Genomic DNA, 16,028 nt, shown 5'->3' on the forward strand with positions numbered 1-16,028 from the left:
TCTGCATTTCTTCACCTATTTTCCTCGTGAGATTTTAGCGCACCATATCAGCTAGCTTAAATGAAATACCCGCCTCGTAAGCACTTTGCAGTCCCGCTAGTGCACGCCTTGGCACCGACAGAAAATTCTGTTGATTTTATTGTGATTTTCATTAGAGATTTTATTCAAACTTGACGAAAGACCGCACAAGACTAGAACAAAGACACTGCACGTGCTCACCAGCTAATGAAGGTTTAATGAAACAGGCAATTAATATCTTCAAAGCAACTACCAGGAAATCTGCCAAGTGGCTAATTAGGCTCACAGAACAAGGAAAACTGAAAGGTGTTTCTTACATGCGCTGTCTACAAACTAGATTTCCTTTGTCAGGAATCGTTTACAATCCACGTGGCCGTGAATTTAACCGTTGGTTTAGATGTTAGTAACAATTTGGATATTTTAGAAAAAAGTTGTCCGGTAATAACATTCTCATTTTGTTTTAAAAATCAAATTTTTAGGCATCTCGCAAGGGTCGCTCACATACCTAATAAGTGTGATCTCTTTCCGAACTTTAAAGAAGTCACTGACTGTCGGTAAGCAAATGAGACATAACACATTCTTTCCGTACATCCGTACATCTTTAATATAGACGTAGTCTAGTTTCTTGAAATGGGCGTCTTTCTCTTGAGGATCACAAACTAGTTCGCTTCGCTCACCAGAGGTAATTTAAAAACCATTTTTTGTTTAGAACCTTCTCGTCGACCAAATGTTTCATATTTCTCTTAGCAAACAGAAACATAAAGAAATTAGATTTTTGCAGTCCAATTACGGTTGTTGTCTAAAAGTGGTTTAATCTGCGTAAACAGGTAGTCAGTCCGCATCGTTTATCGCGGAAATCTCTCTGAAATAAACCAGGAAAAAAAACATACATATCATATGTATTCTCCTAGTGAACGTTCTTGAGATATTTATGTGGGTAGAAATATAAAGAAATATTTTGTACCGAATTAACAAGAACTAAACTCTTTCGAGATGCAAACAGCGAAGGTCAGCTGCGTTCACTTGTGAGATGTGTAAATCACTCTTAAGGAAGCCTATTACTCTATATAAACGAGGGCACACTGAAGCTCAGCGAGTATATTAAATATTGTGTTTCAGTCTACGTTTAAAACATTTTACTTAAATTTCCAGAAGGGAGTTAAAATTTTGACGCATTGTATAATTGAACTGATATGTACTGTACAGTCTTGGAAAAACGTCTTGAAGCCAAAGGATTATCGTCTCTGTCGCAAAATGGTATTGAAATGCTAGGAAACGATCTCTCATCATAGCAAGGAACTGTCCATAGCATTTCTCTACCCTTTAGTCTTTAATGACGCTGTGAGGGCTCCATTTTGCGGCTGAGGCGAAAATATTTTGACATTAGGATGTTTGACCAAGGCTGTACAGTCGTAAGCAAAAGCGGTATACAACACTCAGCCAGTGACAGAACTCGGGAAAACTGCGTAAAAATGCCACCTAGTGACAGCGCAAGAGACAGCGACAGCGACACATGCATGTGGACAAAATGGGGCACTGCCACTAAGTAGACATATTCACCTACTACTTCCAGTACTTCGCTACCTAATGTAAACTGCTGTTCCTTCTCGAGGCTGTTGAAACCTTAGTCTTCTGCATATTGATTTTCAAGCCTACCTTTCTACTTTTCCTGTCTAGGTCACCAATCATTATTTGCAGTTCATTCCCCGAGTTGCTTAGCAAGGCAATGTCATCAGCAAATCGCAGATTACTGAGGTATTCTCCATCTACCCTTATCCCTAACTGCTCCCATTCCAAGTCTCTGAATACTTCCTCTAAACAAGCTGTGAATAATACTGGGCAGATTGTGTCTCCTTGCCTAACACCTTTCTTTATGGGAATTTTGTTACTTTCTTTATGCAGAACTATGGTTGCTGTGCAGCCACTATATATATCTTCCAGCACATTCACGTACGGCTCGTCTACCCCCTGATTTCGCACTGCCTGCATCACCGCCGAGATTTCAACTGAGTCAAATGCTTTTTCGTAATCAATGAATGCTATGTATAAGGACTGGCTATATTCCGATCATTTTTCTATCCCCTGATTGATGGTATGGATATGATCGATAGTGGAGTACCGTTTCCGAAAACTTGCTTGATCCTTTGCTTGATTGCAGTCTAAGGTTGTCCTGATTCTATTCGCGATTACCTTAGTAAATACCTTATACATAACAGACAGTAGGCTGATTGGTCTGTAATTTTTAGGGTCCTTAGAGTCCCCTTTATTATGAATGAGGATAATGTTTGCATTCTTCCATGGTTCTGGTACCGTCGATGACACCAGGCACTGCGTTTACAGGGTGGCCAGCTTTTCTAACACTATATCCCCCCGTCCTTCAGCAAATCTGTAGTTATCTGATCCTCTCCAGCTAATCTCCCCCCTTGCATAGTTTTTAATGCTTTCTTAACTTCGTCCTTCGTCACTGGAGGAGCGCCTGACTGCATTTCCCTACCGCCAATCTCATTATTGTCGTGGCTTTTTTGGCTGCTGTAGAGATCAGTATAGAACTCCTCGGCTACTTTGACTATCGTGTCCATATTCGTGATGTCATTGCCCGCCTTGTCCTTTATCGCATACATCTGTTTTTTTGCCTATGCCCAATTTCTTCTTTACCGCTTTAAGGCTTCCCCCATTCTTTACAGCATGCTCAATTTTCTCCATGTTATAGATTTATATCGGCCACTTTGTGCTTATTTATTAGCGTTGATATCTCTGCCAATTCTATCTAGTCTGTAGAATTGGGAACTTGTATACTTTGGCGTTTCTTTGTCAATTCCTTTGTCTCCTTAGACAGCTTACCGGTATCCTCTCTAAATATCATACCGCCTACTTCTACAGCGCACTCAGAGAGGATATTTCTGAAATTATTGTTCATTGCTTCTAGGCTAAAGTCGTCATCCTCGGTTACAGCTAAATATTCTGCAGCAAGATCTCGAACTCTTCTGCCCTCCCCCTCACCGAAAATTTGTTGAACTTCTTACTCACTAATCTGTTTCGTTCCCTTTTCAGATTTAGACTAATCCGAGACCTTACCATCCTATGGTCGCTGCAGCGCACCTTCCCGATTACCTCTACGTCCTGCACAACGGCTGGGTTAGAACTCATTATGAAGTGAATTTCATTTTTAGTCCCCGTTAGGGCTTTTCCATGTCCACTTCCGGTTCTTCCGTTTGCTGAAGAAGGTGTTCATGATTCTGAAGTTATTGCGCTCTCCAAACTCAACTAGTAACTTCCCACCGCTATTCATAGAACCAATGCCATAATCGCCCACTGCCTGATCTCCTGCCTGCGTTTTCCCTACCTTGGCATTGAAGTCGCCGATTAGTACAGTATACTGCATTTTTCCTTTCCGCATTGCCAATTCTACATCTTCATAAAAGTTTTCGACTACGTGGTCATCATGACTACATTTAGGTGCGTCGGCCTGTACAACCTTGTTTATACCGCTTATTAAGCTAAATTACGAGGCCTGCCACCCTCTCATTATTGCTATAGAAATCATCTATATTACCAGCTGTATATTTATTTACAAGGAAACCTACCCCTAGTTCTCGTGTCTCCGGTAAACCTGTCGGTAGCGATGCTTTACTACGGCCGGCATCGCTGGCCAGCCCGCAGACCTCCTTCCAAGTTCGAATAGTTCAAAGAGAGGCGTCAGCCACGGTCGCGCCGATTGCACGCACGCAAACATACACAACGCAAAAGCAAACGAAACACATACACACACGTCGCAGTCTTTCCAACCGTTTGTTTCTTCTGTGGGCAATCAGGGCGCTTCAGACACGCCCTTAATAGCAAGTGACCTTGATTTCAAGGCTACCTAGTTACATGCGCAGTTATTGTGTCTTCTGAGAAATCGACTCGACTAGGTGCTGTAACTGCCGTGCGAGTTGAAGGGTTTGTTGCTTTCTCCCTTGTGTTTGCTGCCTCCGAAGCTGTGTTTTTGCTTGAATTTTGCGAATGCGGTTTTGGCCACTAGTAGTCCGTAGAAGCGCTCCTGTACTTTTAGAGGGTGGACAATCAACCAGCGCCTGGTCCCTTCACGTAAGGGAAAGGGGGGGGGGGGGGGGGGTGCATACGACGTACGGCGTGTGCGATCACTTTATGGACGTGGTTTACAGTTCTTGCTGCGTGAGTTGTTTAAGATGATGTAATTCTACCCGTAGAGTCCGTAGGTCGGCACTATATGTACCCTTTTGTTTACTCTGCCTGTTGCAGGAGGTTGTTTGTGCCCTGCTCACCTGTTTCTTGGTTTGTTGAAAGGTGGTTGTTTGGTTCGGCTGGCTCTTCAGGAAAAAAAGGAATCGAACCGGCAGCAGTTCCGCTACTCTGTCATCTGGCATCCACAGGAAGCCGAAGGGTTTCAATATTGACTGCCAGGGTACAGTTGATCCTTGGGGTGTCTGTGTGGTTACCGGCATTGAAGACATGTGTAGCTTCTTCATCGTGGCTTTGATGCTCTAGACGGTACAGTGCCATCTGGAATGGCTATTTGTATTTTGTATTTACGATGCTGTGAAGGCCGGAGCGTTATCAGCAAATAGCCTAATGCGTAAGGCCATCTGGCGGGTCATCAAGACCCAGGCGAAAACTTTTGGGTTGAATAGGTATCTGCATGGTGCTTCGTTTACGGTAAATGTTGCCTTGCCTGCTTCGATGTTTTCTTGAAAATGTGACATCGGTACAGGGTGCTCCTGCAGCTTATTTAGTCTGGAAATTTGTTACTGGCGAAGACGATGAGTACGCAGTTGGTTTTACTATACTATGCCGGCGAGCGCGGAAAATATGTCTGGTGGTATTGAGTTCAGTGAGGTCTCTATTGTTGTCTTCGGGGTATATGGGATACTTGAAAACTGGTATTCGGAGTGTGGATTATTTGGATGATCTCTTAAGTAGAATTGTCAAGTGTCATGAGGCAGGTAGCAACTGGGTGTTGGACGCCTCAGATTTTGAGCACATGAATTTCTTGGAACTGTATGGCATGCTTCTCAGAGTAATAGCGCTTTGGGTATAGATTAGCCAGACCTAATTGACCTGTGCAGCTGTGTGTATAGGTCCAGCGCCCTTTAGTGCGTCTAATATATGTGCGGCACTCCAGGCGCGAAGGTCGAGTCTCTCATGAGGACAAAAGAGAGTTTTGTAGTCGTCATACGATAAAAGTGACTGCGGCGATGGCCGCGGACATAGCGGTTTCGGCTCCGAGGTTGGCTGCCCACGTGCACTTTTTGACATGGCGTTCATCTCGCCTCTTTGTGATGAGCCGTTCTCAGTCGCTTGCGGCCGCATTTTATGAGATCATCTTGGGTACCCTCATGCTCTTCCGCGGTTAAATTACTTTCATGAAATAGATGTGGTGCACGTGTGCCAAGGGTCGCACCAGCACCCTTAGGAAATGAGCGGCGGCTGATCGGTTCTAGAGAAAACTCCCGTTCCAGGCTAGAAGCAATGCTCACTTCCTTCTTGCGCTGTTCACTTCATTCAGCCGATACTGGCCCTTTCACAGATTTGTGGATGCCCAAACGCGGAGTTGGGGCAGTCCGAAAAAGGCAACTTCAAGCAAAAAGAACGGAGCGTTTAGGAATGTCCGTCTGCACTCGGAGGAGGCCAGCACTCTTTCTGCTTTTTCAATTCATTTCATGCGTACATCTACTACCGACAATGAGAATGACTGTGATTCACTTTTTTGTTCCCCCGCGGATACTGAAAGCTACATGTGCGAGGCCCTTGCGTGCGATAAGCCTAAAGTATTCTACAATATTCGATGGCAGAACATCTAAAGCCTTGTTCGATCATTACTCTATCATAAAAGCAGTACCCGCGAAAGATAGAGAATCGCTCTTTTGGACACCTAGTCATTCCAATACCTTGCAATAACTAACAAAATGCGAACACCTGGTAGCATTCAAAACCACCTAAAGACGAGCATACTACTAAAAAAAATTAAATTTCGCTGGCATGACAGATACAGTTTTAGGTGCCAATCACTTTACTCTGAGCTATCCCATACAGTTACACGGATATCAAAGACAACGTAAAAGAATTACAAATTTAGCGAGGAGCATCGCGTCTCTGACAAAAGGCTCTCAGTCGTAAACTTCAGTTCTGTGCCGCAATTTAAGAAAAAGTGCTGAAATTACTCACCTTCCTCAATGCAGTATGGGGGCTTGGCGTTTGTTTTAAGGTAGTAACTTCCATTTACGTTGGGAATAATTTTGCGGGAGCCCATTTGCACAGGTTTCACGCCAGTGTTCATCAGACAGGTGGGATAATAGTTCCATCCATTTTCGCAAGGTATTGATTTGAACGAACAAGTGCTTTGCAGTGCTTCAATGAAGTACCACCAAGCTCTATTGTGACTGCAGGATATGTCAGAAAGGGCTAAAAATTTTAAGAATGATATTTCAGTCAACCAAAATGATGTAAACTTAGGGCCTAAAAATTTAATATGTATATTCGAATAATAGAACTTACTCCAACCTTATTTGCTCATGAAGAACGAACATAGAATGTCTTGTTATTCTTTAGGGTATTTTTACCTCATTTTTCTGATCGCGTACAGGAAAATTGCCTGCCTTAAAATTGCAAACACCAAATATATGTCTGCGACTGTCGACCAGATTCTCTTAAGGCACTGAGCCGTAAAAATCTGGGCTATGCACGCATGCCTTACAGATGTAAAGCACAATTTCTGCAATCTATGGTTCATTTCAAACAAAATGTTAGTAGCAATTTTTCGCGTGCATATATAAACACTAATGAAAGTAAAAATATATGTTTGAACGACACTTCCTATATCTGGTATGACAGAGAGGCACTATTATTTTAGAGTTATGAGGCCACTACTGGGTGCAATAAGCACGGCAAAAAAAAAAAGAAAAAAAAAACGTGAAGGAACTACGCCCCGTTATGTTAACATCATTTTCAGTGCTTCTATATGCTTTGTGGTTCGGTATTCGAGAAAGCGCCAAATAAAAGGCGCCGCAAGGACGCCTAGATAAAACGCTCGGAAGTGTCAGCTTCGTATAAGCGTGAATTGCCTCGTGAAGCCTAGATAAAATGCTCGGAAGTGTCAGCTTCGCATAAGCGTGAATTGTCTGGTGACGTCATCACCAGCCGTGACGTCATGGACGAATGTGACGTGATTATGACGTAATATCCGCCCATGTTTAACAACCGGAAATGATGTGCCCATGTGATAACGTCATCGTCACACACATTTCAAGGCACGATATACTACACTACTAATCACGTCATCATTTATTTCAAGGTACGACATAGTGCACCATCGATGGCCGTCTTTAAACTAAAGCGATACAGATGGACGGACACGATCTTGGCCACGAGCATGAGCCTTTAAAGGCTTTCGCCTTAGTAAGCTTGGAGCTATCGTCGTTACCAAGCTCTTCTATTCCAGATGTACGCAAATCAGCTCTTTTTTGAAATTATTTTCGAGGCCTTTCCGTGTTTTTCTGCCTGCTTTGCCTGCTTGAAAACCGTCACTACCATACCACAATAATAACCACAAACTGGGACAAAATACTTAACAGCCCTTAATCCAGGGAAGCCCATGACTCAAAATGTATGTTTGCTTTTCACGTGCAGTGAAGCATATTAAGAAATTGTAACTTAAATGCAAACTATGAAGATATTTTAACACCAAGGCAAATATCGTGTCACTGCTTATTTCACGAGGCTTCTCATCCGTTGTTACTCCTAGTCCAATCATAGCGCAATGTGTAATCGACGTCTGTCCCCATCAGCCATACTGTACCTGTACATTTTCCCGCATGCTGGCAAAACAACACATCTCCGAATTTTTTGCATGCGCTAGGCAGAGGATGCTATGGCGTGGTTCTTGCTAAAACATTGGTTAATCCATTTTAGTTTTGTCAGAAGATACCTCTCTTCCAGCAGTTTTACTGAAAACTGTCTTATACCACTTCTTATTTGCAAATCGACACCTCAAACTTTTCTAAAGGCTCGAAGTAGGTGATAAGATATCCGAGCTTTTGTTTCTTCGCCAACATGACATGAATTGCAACCACGAAGACCTAGTGGGAGCTTAGGGGCTGAAACTGATGTGAAAACTGCATGCGTAAAAAACCTGTTCTGTGTCATGTAGAGGGACTAGGTGGATGTCATTCACCTAGCTGTATTGACTACTATATTGTGGGCTGTTGTAGCAAGAAACATCTAAGCAACCCATAGTCCCTATATAGCATTTTGCAAACCAGTCCCATATTGTGCATGCTGCCGGGGTATGCAGAAAATATGTAGCCTATTCTGTGTTTAGTTTCCCATTCAGACTCCTCCCAGTACTATTTCACAAGTTGTCTCTAAGCCCAGGTATTTATGATCCGTAAACTTTAGTAAACATTACAAATCAGTTACCCCTCCCTCCCTGCTGTTCCTAGATATGATACCACAGAAACCAACAGCCGTATGAGCTGCTTCAAAAGCAACTGGATGATGATTGTGCATCTGTCTCGTATAATAAAGTTTAAAATTATTTTAACGCGATATCGTTAGAGCCCCTGCGTCGCAGGAAAGGGAGTATCGGCGTTGTTATCGTTCTTTGTTGTAACGCGAAAATCTACGAGCAAGCAAAGGAATAAAATTTGTTTCGAACAAACAGGAAATCAAACTCCGGAGCTTCAGATTACAAGACGAGCACGCAAACCATACACTATACAGAACAACGTTGCTACATTCAAGTAAAGCTTCTGGTGTACGATTGTATGCTAACGAACAGCTTTGTCATTAGGAAGGAACTATTACGGAACTAATACTTTATCGAGTAACAAAGTACATTTCCGCTACTTTCGCGCTTTGCATGCATGCAATTTTTGCACCAGCATGCGGCGCCCACACGAAAACCGCAACTGTACTGCCCCATGATCCTACTCGCTGCCGCAGCAGATGACGCGCAATGAACGTGGAGGGGACGCGTTTCTTAAACTATACTTTTGCGAAGGATACGCTACTGTCTACCTGTGCGGGACGACGTATGTGTCGTCGTCATCGTCTTCTACGAGGGGGGATGGTACATCTGTGCATGCTTCTTCTCGGCAGCCTTTTATGAGCGTGGATGGTGCATCTACGTCTGCTCCTCGGTGACATAGTCTTCAAGGCAAGTCTGAAGCCGAGAAGGCGGAGACGAAGGCTGGGCGTGTAGAGGATATGAGGCTTAGGCGGCGAGAAAATGCTGAGATGCGGGCAAGAGATGCGGGCAAGAGATGCGGGCAAGAGATGCGGGCAAGAGATGCGGGCAAGAGATGCGGGCAAGAGATGATGAGATAATGTGACGGAAGTGGGTCGGAGTCAGGGAATACCATGCGACCGAGGCAAAGGCAATGCGCCAGAAGCGGGCTGAAACTACTTACTACCGAGCTAGGGAGGCGGATGCCGAGCGCCATAAGCGGGGTATACAGCCCCCCCCCCCCCCCTTGTATGGTGTGAGGGCGGACATTATGCGCGCACAAAAAAGTCTTACTATTGAAAAATAACAGTGTTTTATCGTGACAAATAGGACGTTTTGAGGCTTAAACTTTTGCAAATATTGCCGATATTGCAAATATAGCGTAATATGTTTTATTGTACGTGTAAAATAAGGCACATATAAGTGGTTCCCAACAAAGTTTACAATTTTATTGCAAATACTTCAATAGAAAACAGTGGGATATATTCTTCCCATTGGCACAAAGTGTGAAAGAGGTAATAATGACGTATATGTCCCATTCACAGTCAGGGGTTCGCGCACTGCCTTAATTTATACAAATCGCATCACCAATGATAAAAGAACATGTTCCAAAAGGCGGTACTGGGCATTTCTTGCATAAAGAATTAGTTCACAGTTCTTTACTCTTGGTGGAACACAACTTCTGCGTCCTTTTTTGACTATCACAGGGCTGAGGTCATTTGCAGTGAACCGAACTGCTTTGCACACACCAACCACATTTTTTGGCCATTCGTTTTACATTTGTAATTCATTCATAACCTTTTATATTGATAACTTCTGATTACTTCAACCTAAGGATAAAGTTATAAGCATAAAATATGGTGTTTGAAAGTACGGCGCAAAATCTAGAAGGTAGGTTTAGCTAAATGGCCAGTTATTTTTCTCACAGTGAAAAAAAAAAAACCCATTTCTCCTACTACTTAGCAACTCAGATCTTAAAACGTAGAGCTTACTGCGATCTAATGTATTTTCTCTGTTCAGAAGGCAAGAATAGGGCTTTTGTATTTTCGGCTGTGCCATCTGGCATGTAGTAAAACATATGCAACACCTTCGAATAAAGAACGAAGCTTTAAGCTCTGGACTCGCTACTACATCTAACGTATGTGGCTGGAACCATTTCTAAAAAAAAGTAATTGAACCTCTAAATATATAACAACAAATCACTAGTGAGACTTCTGTTTCTCGCTGCTTTCTAGGAGCCGTCGAATAAGGAGAACAAAGTGGGACGTTCATGCCCCAAAATCGCACTAAGAGCTCAGAGCATGAGACACGGACAACAGTGCACTGCGAACGGGGTCTAGCAACGCTATAGCGTTGTACTCTTAAAGGTGTAGCTTATTCGTCCTACTGCTTTCTTTCATTCTTATACTGTTCTCAGTAAGCTCATTTTAATTCACCTTTCAAGCTTTAGGTTTACCTCCTTCCTGTGGCATGGCTAGATACATGTTTCACGCTTAAAGCCGCCGAACACCTAACTCCAAACTGAAACATCCGCTAGACTGCATATTAAAGGTATCACTGAGGCTAACATTTTAGAACGTGGGTTATAAGTACACATTATGAGCAAAGTCAACCAAGGCTGCATCGTTTCAACATTCACTGGAGTCAAGTTTGCTCAGCTTTGTTTAGTGCTCTGTGGACGTCTGTTGAAATCAGGTTTCAACTTATATCAAGGCACCTGCCAAGCTTCCTAATAGCAGTTCACATGCGTTTCTGCAGGAAATATGAGTATCCTGATGTTTTTAGGCGCATGTGGTATCGCCTAGGGCAACAGACAGTACTGAGTCAATCCAATATATCTAAGCGGTACAACAGAGCAACAGTAATTGAAAGCCTGGAAATATAAAAAACGCATTTACCTGCAGTGCATCCCAATTGATACGAACCACCGTTGGGGTAAAAGTCAACATGCCCCATAGGATCCTTCCTTCCAAACTCCAGCTCATTCATGTTTCCTCCATTGGTATGAATGACGTCGACAAATTCAGCGTCCGCACTTGATAACGACGCATTTGGGTTTTCAAAAAGAAGCCCCGCGGGATCAAGACCTACAAAAAGACTCGTATTCGTTAGATACGTGTTTATCGCCTTTTCTAATAAGCATTAGCAGATACGTAAGCATGTGATGACGCCAAACGGATAACACGCACGGTTTTCATATTTGAGTGGCAAGCGCTAATGCAAAGATTAGCTACCAATGCGATGATTATCTAGCCGTTAGACAGGCATGAACGAAAAGAGCTATGCTAAAATCGTGATACTGATATCATATTCTGCCAAGCAAAAGGAGTTAAGCAAGCATTTTATATGCAAGACTTCATAGGTGCAATCAAATTTACTTCAAGAATGCACAATGTTCTCACAATATAGTAAGAATCATTCAAAAGATGCGAGTTGCTTCGTAGACAGAGCTGTGTATTAATTGAGGGGAACGACAAGAATGGACGGACAGGTTTTCAGGAAAACAGTGAACACGTTATTTTATTCTGCGCTATTATTTATACTCGAATGTAAAAACGGTTAGTGCACACAGAGGGCAAATGAAAAACACGTGGCAGTGAAGGATACACAGATCACTTGCAGGCCGCGGATACGATAGAAGCCACACATTTGACTTCCTCAAAAAATCACGTGTTGCTGCCTTATCAGTCATCTGTTCAGAAACTTGGTCGGTGCCTCCGAAGGCTTACAATCATTTCCACCATCTCTCCGTGTGTATCTATTTAGCAGTTCCAGCCGTTAAAGCCCCGGACGCTTCAGAACGGTTTGGGAACGGTCTGGTGCTTCAGTAAAAGCTATGTGGAAAGATCAGCACGACCGGCTAGATCAGAGGGGGGCAATGTCCGCATCTAGTTAGCGTCCGGAGGATACGACATGACCCCCTGTCACGCAGCATCTAAATTTCACGCCTTGGTGATGCGACGCGGCCGGCAAACATTTCAGTGCTTTGCGCATGACTAGCTTCAGTAGTACAATACGAAAGCAGGAGCCGTACCCAAGCAATATCTATGTTCTTTTTTTATTCCAGACTCAGTTGGTCCTCTTGAAGTGATTACTATTACTCCATCAGTAGCCGCAGTTTTCACGCCAATGTGGAAGGCTAATCGATTATTTACGAGACCTTGTTTTCAATATATCGATAACCGCGAAGGTTGTACCCAGATTGTTTTTCAAGGAAGTTGAATATGCGGCGTTAGCTTTGAAGCAGCCCCAATGTTCTGAAGGAGTCTCGCTTATCTTGTGACCCCGAAAAAAGCACTTGGTGTAATTCCGCAGTAGACTGCGGAGTCCTCGCTACAGGGTCAACGCTGAGTCGATCTGGAATGTTGGCTATGCGGTTCCGCTCACAGGGGTTTTGGACAGTGGGTTTCTGAGGACTAGTTCATGTACGGCTATCCTCAGAAATTTCTTCAAAAAAAAAATACGAACATTTTATCCTTGTTCAAGTGACGACACTTGTCGCTGAAGTTTGTGATCAGCAATCCGGCGATACCACTCTCCCCTCTCCACTTGGGCAATTCCACATACGATGCCGATCTCTTCTTCCAACAGTATACGTTTTGCCTCCATGAAGCCTTCGTTGTTTTCAGTGTTCTCCTTAAACACACGGAGTATTAAGCTTGGTCGGGTTGGCATGGCTACTTGCTCATCTAAGACCACTGAGGGTTATCTCATACTGCATGACTTTCTTCGCGGCTAGTACTTCATTCGGGAAACTGCTACGCATAGATAGAAGACCTATGACGTCAACAGTCACACTGCCTCTCAATGGAAGCACAGACGCTTCCGTTGAGCGGGCGTGACAGCGATACGTCCAGTATGACCAGCTCGCTGCGGAAATAACATAGCAGGTTAGAATTGCATTCAAGACAGCTGGCTCGCGTGAATATACACGCGTACGACGTGCGATCTCCAGAAAACGCACACCACCCTATCCCCATCCAGCATGCGCGTTTTGAGCATCCTGCTCTGCGAACGTCTACGCTCCCCTTATACACCAGTGGTTTAGTCAATATTTCGGCCTCTAGCCGTTAGGATGTAACTGATGATGTACTTGGCGCTAGAGTCCGTAATTTGTGCCCGTTGGGAAGTATAGAAGGTCTCACCCCTTTGCCGCCATTTATTCATTGTTTTGAATGACTTTCAAGGAAGAGAAGGAAGATAAATATTTTGTGGAAAATAATCTTTTTTTCGACAATTCTGAAACCCAATATTGGGATTGATGTTTTTCTTTTTCTATTAACCTCTCCAAAATGACATGACATCCGTGAAAGCGGAATATAGACCCTGACATTAGTATGCGGATCAGCGACTCACGCAAAACAATTTCTTCTCCGCTGCCTCCCGAGTTGATAACTTGATATTTTTCCTAAATGAAGCAGTCGCCAGTCGGCGCAAAGTGGGATGCACCATAGTGGGACTATCCCCTGTCTTTGAACTTGCTGCTCCCGAAAGTCAGTGTTCTATAAACGGAATTTTTTTTATAGACTTATTACACTTTTGCATTATAAAACAGCGTATGCTAAAAAAAAAAAAAAAAAAAAAACCTGTTGGTGCAGTTACAAAATTCCAACTGATTGAAAACACTAAACCTGATTTTGAGGCATTACGCATTGTGCCTATTATGCAATTGTATTGTGTCTTTATGCGTAACAGGTACACAAACACATAAATCAAAGCACTGTACTCGCTACTTTGTCTAGACTAATATATAGAGAACGATAGCAATACGCGCATGGGAGACAATTGGTCTTTATCGCGATCATGACTTAATTATGGCAGACAGATGCTGTCCTATATTTTGCCGTTAACTTTAACCAATTGTGAAGAGTGTAAATATAAAGGAAGTTCAATTTTAGTTTCCTTTTTTTAGCGAATCTATTGTATAGGCATCATCTATCAACTAAATTGAGTTGCTTTATAATATTCGTTGTTTCGTTGCTTGACTAGTCAACCTTGCTGTGATGCCATTCCTCTTGAATGGCATCTGTGATGCCAACCTTGCTGTGATGTCATTCCTCCTGGCAGCGTGCCATTTGTTTAATTATGTCACAGGCATGCCATGTGCTGTAGCATTGTGTGATTTGGGTTTCTGTGCACGACGAAGCTTCTGTAGGGGACGGGGATTCCCGTCAAGCCTCAAATAGCCTTTTGTCCCCTCCTCTCACATCCTTAACGTGAAATAAACCCGATTGATTGATTGATTGATTGATTGATTGATTGATTGATTGATTGATTGATTGATTGATTGATTGTCACTGCAGGACACACAGGCTTTGATTGTTTTTGTTTATCAAATTTACCAACTATCTGTTATTTTTTTTTTGCTCAGTTTTGTTGTTTTTAGCTTTTAGAGCTTGGCCCAGACCAGGCCAAAGTTACGTTTATTAAGCACTAATTACACAATATTTGTAAGACAGTCAATAATAAATATTTAATAGGAGCTACATTTCCACTTCTCCAGGTGCAGACCGCTTAGCTCCGTCTTTGTGACCTTAACGCTGAGCCAAGGTCAAACTGAAAATTATCCTGCCAGCGACAAGTACCGCCCGATGTGTTTGCCATGATAAGCTGGGGCATGAGTAAATGACTAAGTGACCAGTTAACCATGACCGATTACCATCGACCCTTGGACCTTGATCGTTAACCCTGCTAGGTGACTGATTCTCAATAACGTCAGAGATCAAGTGATAGGCGCTCGATGAAGTCAGCCGAACGCGTGGTATTAGCAAAACCAAGCAAAACCACTACCACTGGTAAAATTTTGTCTAGCCACGCTTAATCACAGTAAATTCTTTATGCGGTAATTTTCACAGTCGTTAGAGTGTTCAAAAGCACATTTCTTGCAACAAGGTTACATTTGAAGGGATATAAAAGAAAGCTTCCGTATTATTGCATTTTTTTGGAGCCAGCAGGCCCAAGGCACAACACCGAGAGAGAGCCCCTGTCAGAGCGAGCGCACCACGCACGAGAACTTCATCCTCGGAGCTGGCCTTATCCGTGGCATATACTTCAAATTTGTAACATTTAAACATCAACTATATAGCCTCAGTCCCAGCGCAGTGCTTTTGTGGAGGCCCATAAAAAGGCAGTTAAGAACTCTTCACTTCATCCGAGGCCCCACAAGCTGCAAAGGTTTAACTGTACGTTAATACCGTGATGTACACTGTGAATCGTGTGCAGTTCAACATGTGGACTGAAATAAAATATTTTCATGAGATCACTTCTACTTTTACTCAAGGTTTTTATTGCAGCAATACTTGTGACTGCAACAGGTTCATAAAAAGGCAGAACTATATAAGGAGTATTAAGGATTTGCAGCCCTAATAAATTAAAAGTCGCTAAGTTCTCTTGGGAATCTCCAAACTGACTGTAAAATTATTTCCGAGGTGTTATGCTCATACCTTACCCATGGAATTAACAAACATTACTTGACTAGTACATACCAAACGGTAGAACATCCGCCTCGCATCCAAGAGGACCGGGGTTCAAATCCCGGTGCCGCGCAATTCTCCACCGGATGAAAGAAAAAAAAAAATAAATCCGCGTGTTGATGGAATTGCATAAGCAGGTTTGGGGTGCGACCTGATGCCGGTGAACACCTCCGGCAACGCACTCCCTCACCAGAACAGGAGTTGGCCACCCTGGTGCAGTAATTGCCCGCAACCTCCTATGATAAGCTCCATAAAACCCCGGCCCTCAGTCACCAGCGGCTGCGGAACAACTGACC

At 43.2% G+C, this 16,028-nt stretch overlaps 1 protein-coding gene across 20 annotated transcripts in view; it reads right to left on the reverse strand.

Annotated features, from left to right (window-relative positions):
- Window positions 1-604: 604 nt before the first annotated feature.
- Window positions 605-16,028, reverse strand: part of LOC146175499 (phospholipase A1-like) — a 44,263-nt gene continuing 28,839 nt past the window's right edge. For all 20 annotated transcript variants that reach the window (XM_084581892.1, XM_084581887.1, XM_084581886.1 and 17 more), the window contains 3 exons: window positions 11,158-11,346; window positions 6,202-6,438; window positions 605-880 (listed from right to left, as the gene is read on the reverse strand). In XM_084581892.1, the coding sequence (XP_084438018.1) occupies window positions 864-880; window positions 6,202-6,438; window positions 11,158-11,346 (443 nt within the window). In that variant the 3' untranslated portion in view covers window positions 605-863. The remainder of the gene's footprint in view (window positions 881-6,201; window positions 6,439-11,157; window positions 11,347-16,028) is intronic.

Source organism: Amblyomma maculatum, chromosome 10, assembly GCF_055883805.1.
Source record: "Amblyomma maculatum isolate TAMU_Amacu chromosome 10, ASM5588380v1, whole genome shotgun sequence".
In the NCBI taxonomy this organism is placed as follows: Eukaryota; Metazoa; Arthropoda; class Arachnida; order Ixodida; family Ixodidae; genus Amblyomma; species Amblyomma maculatum.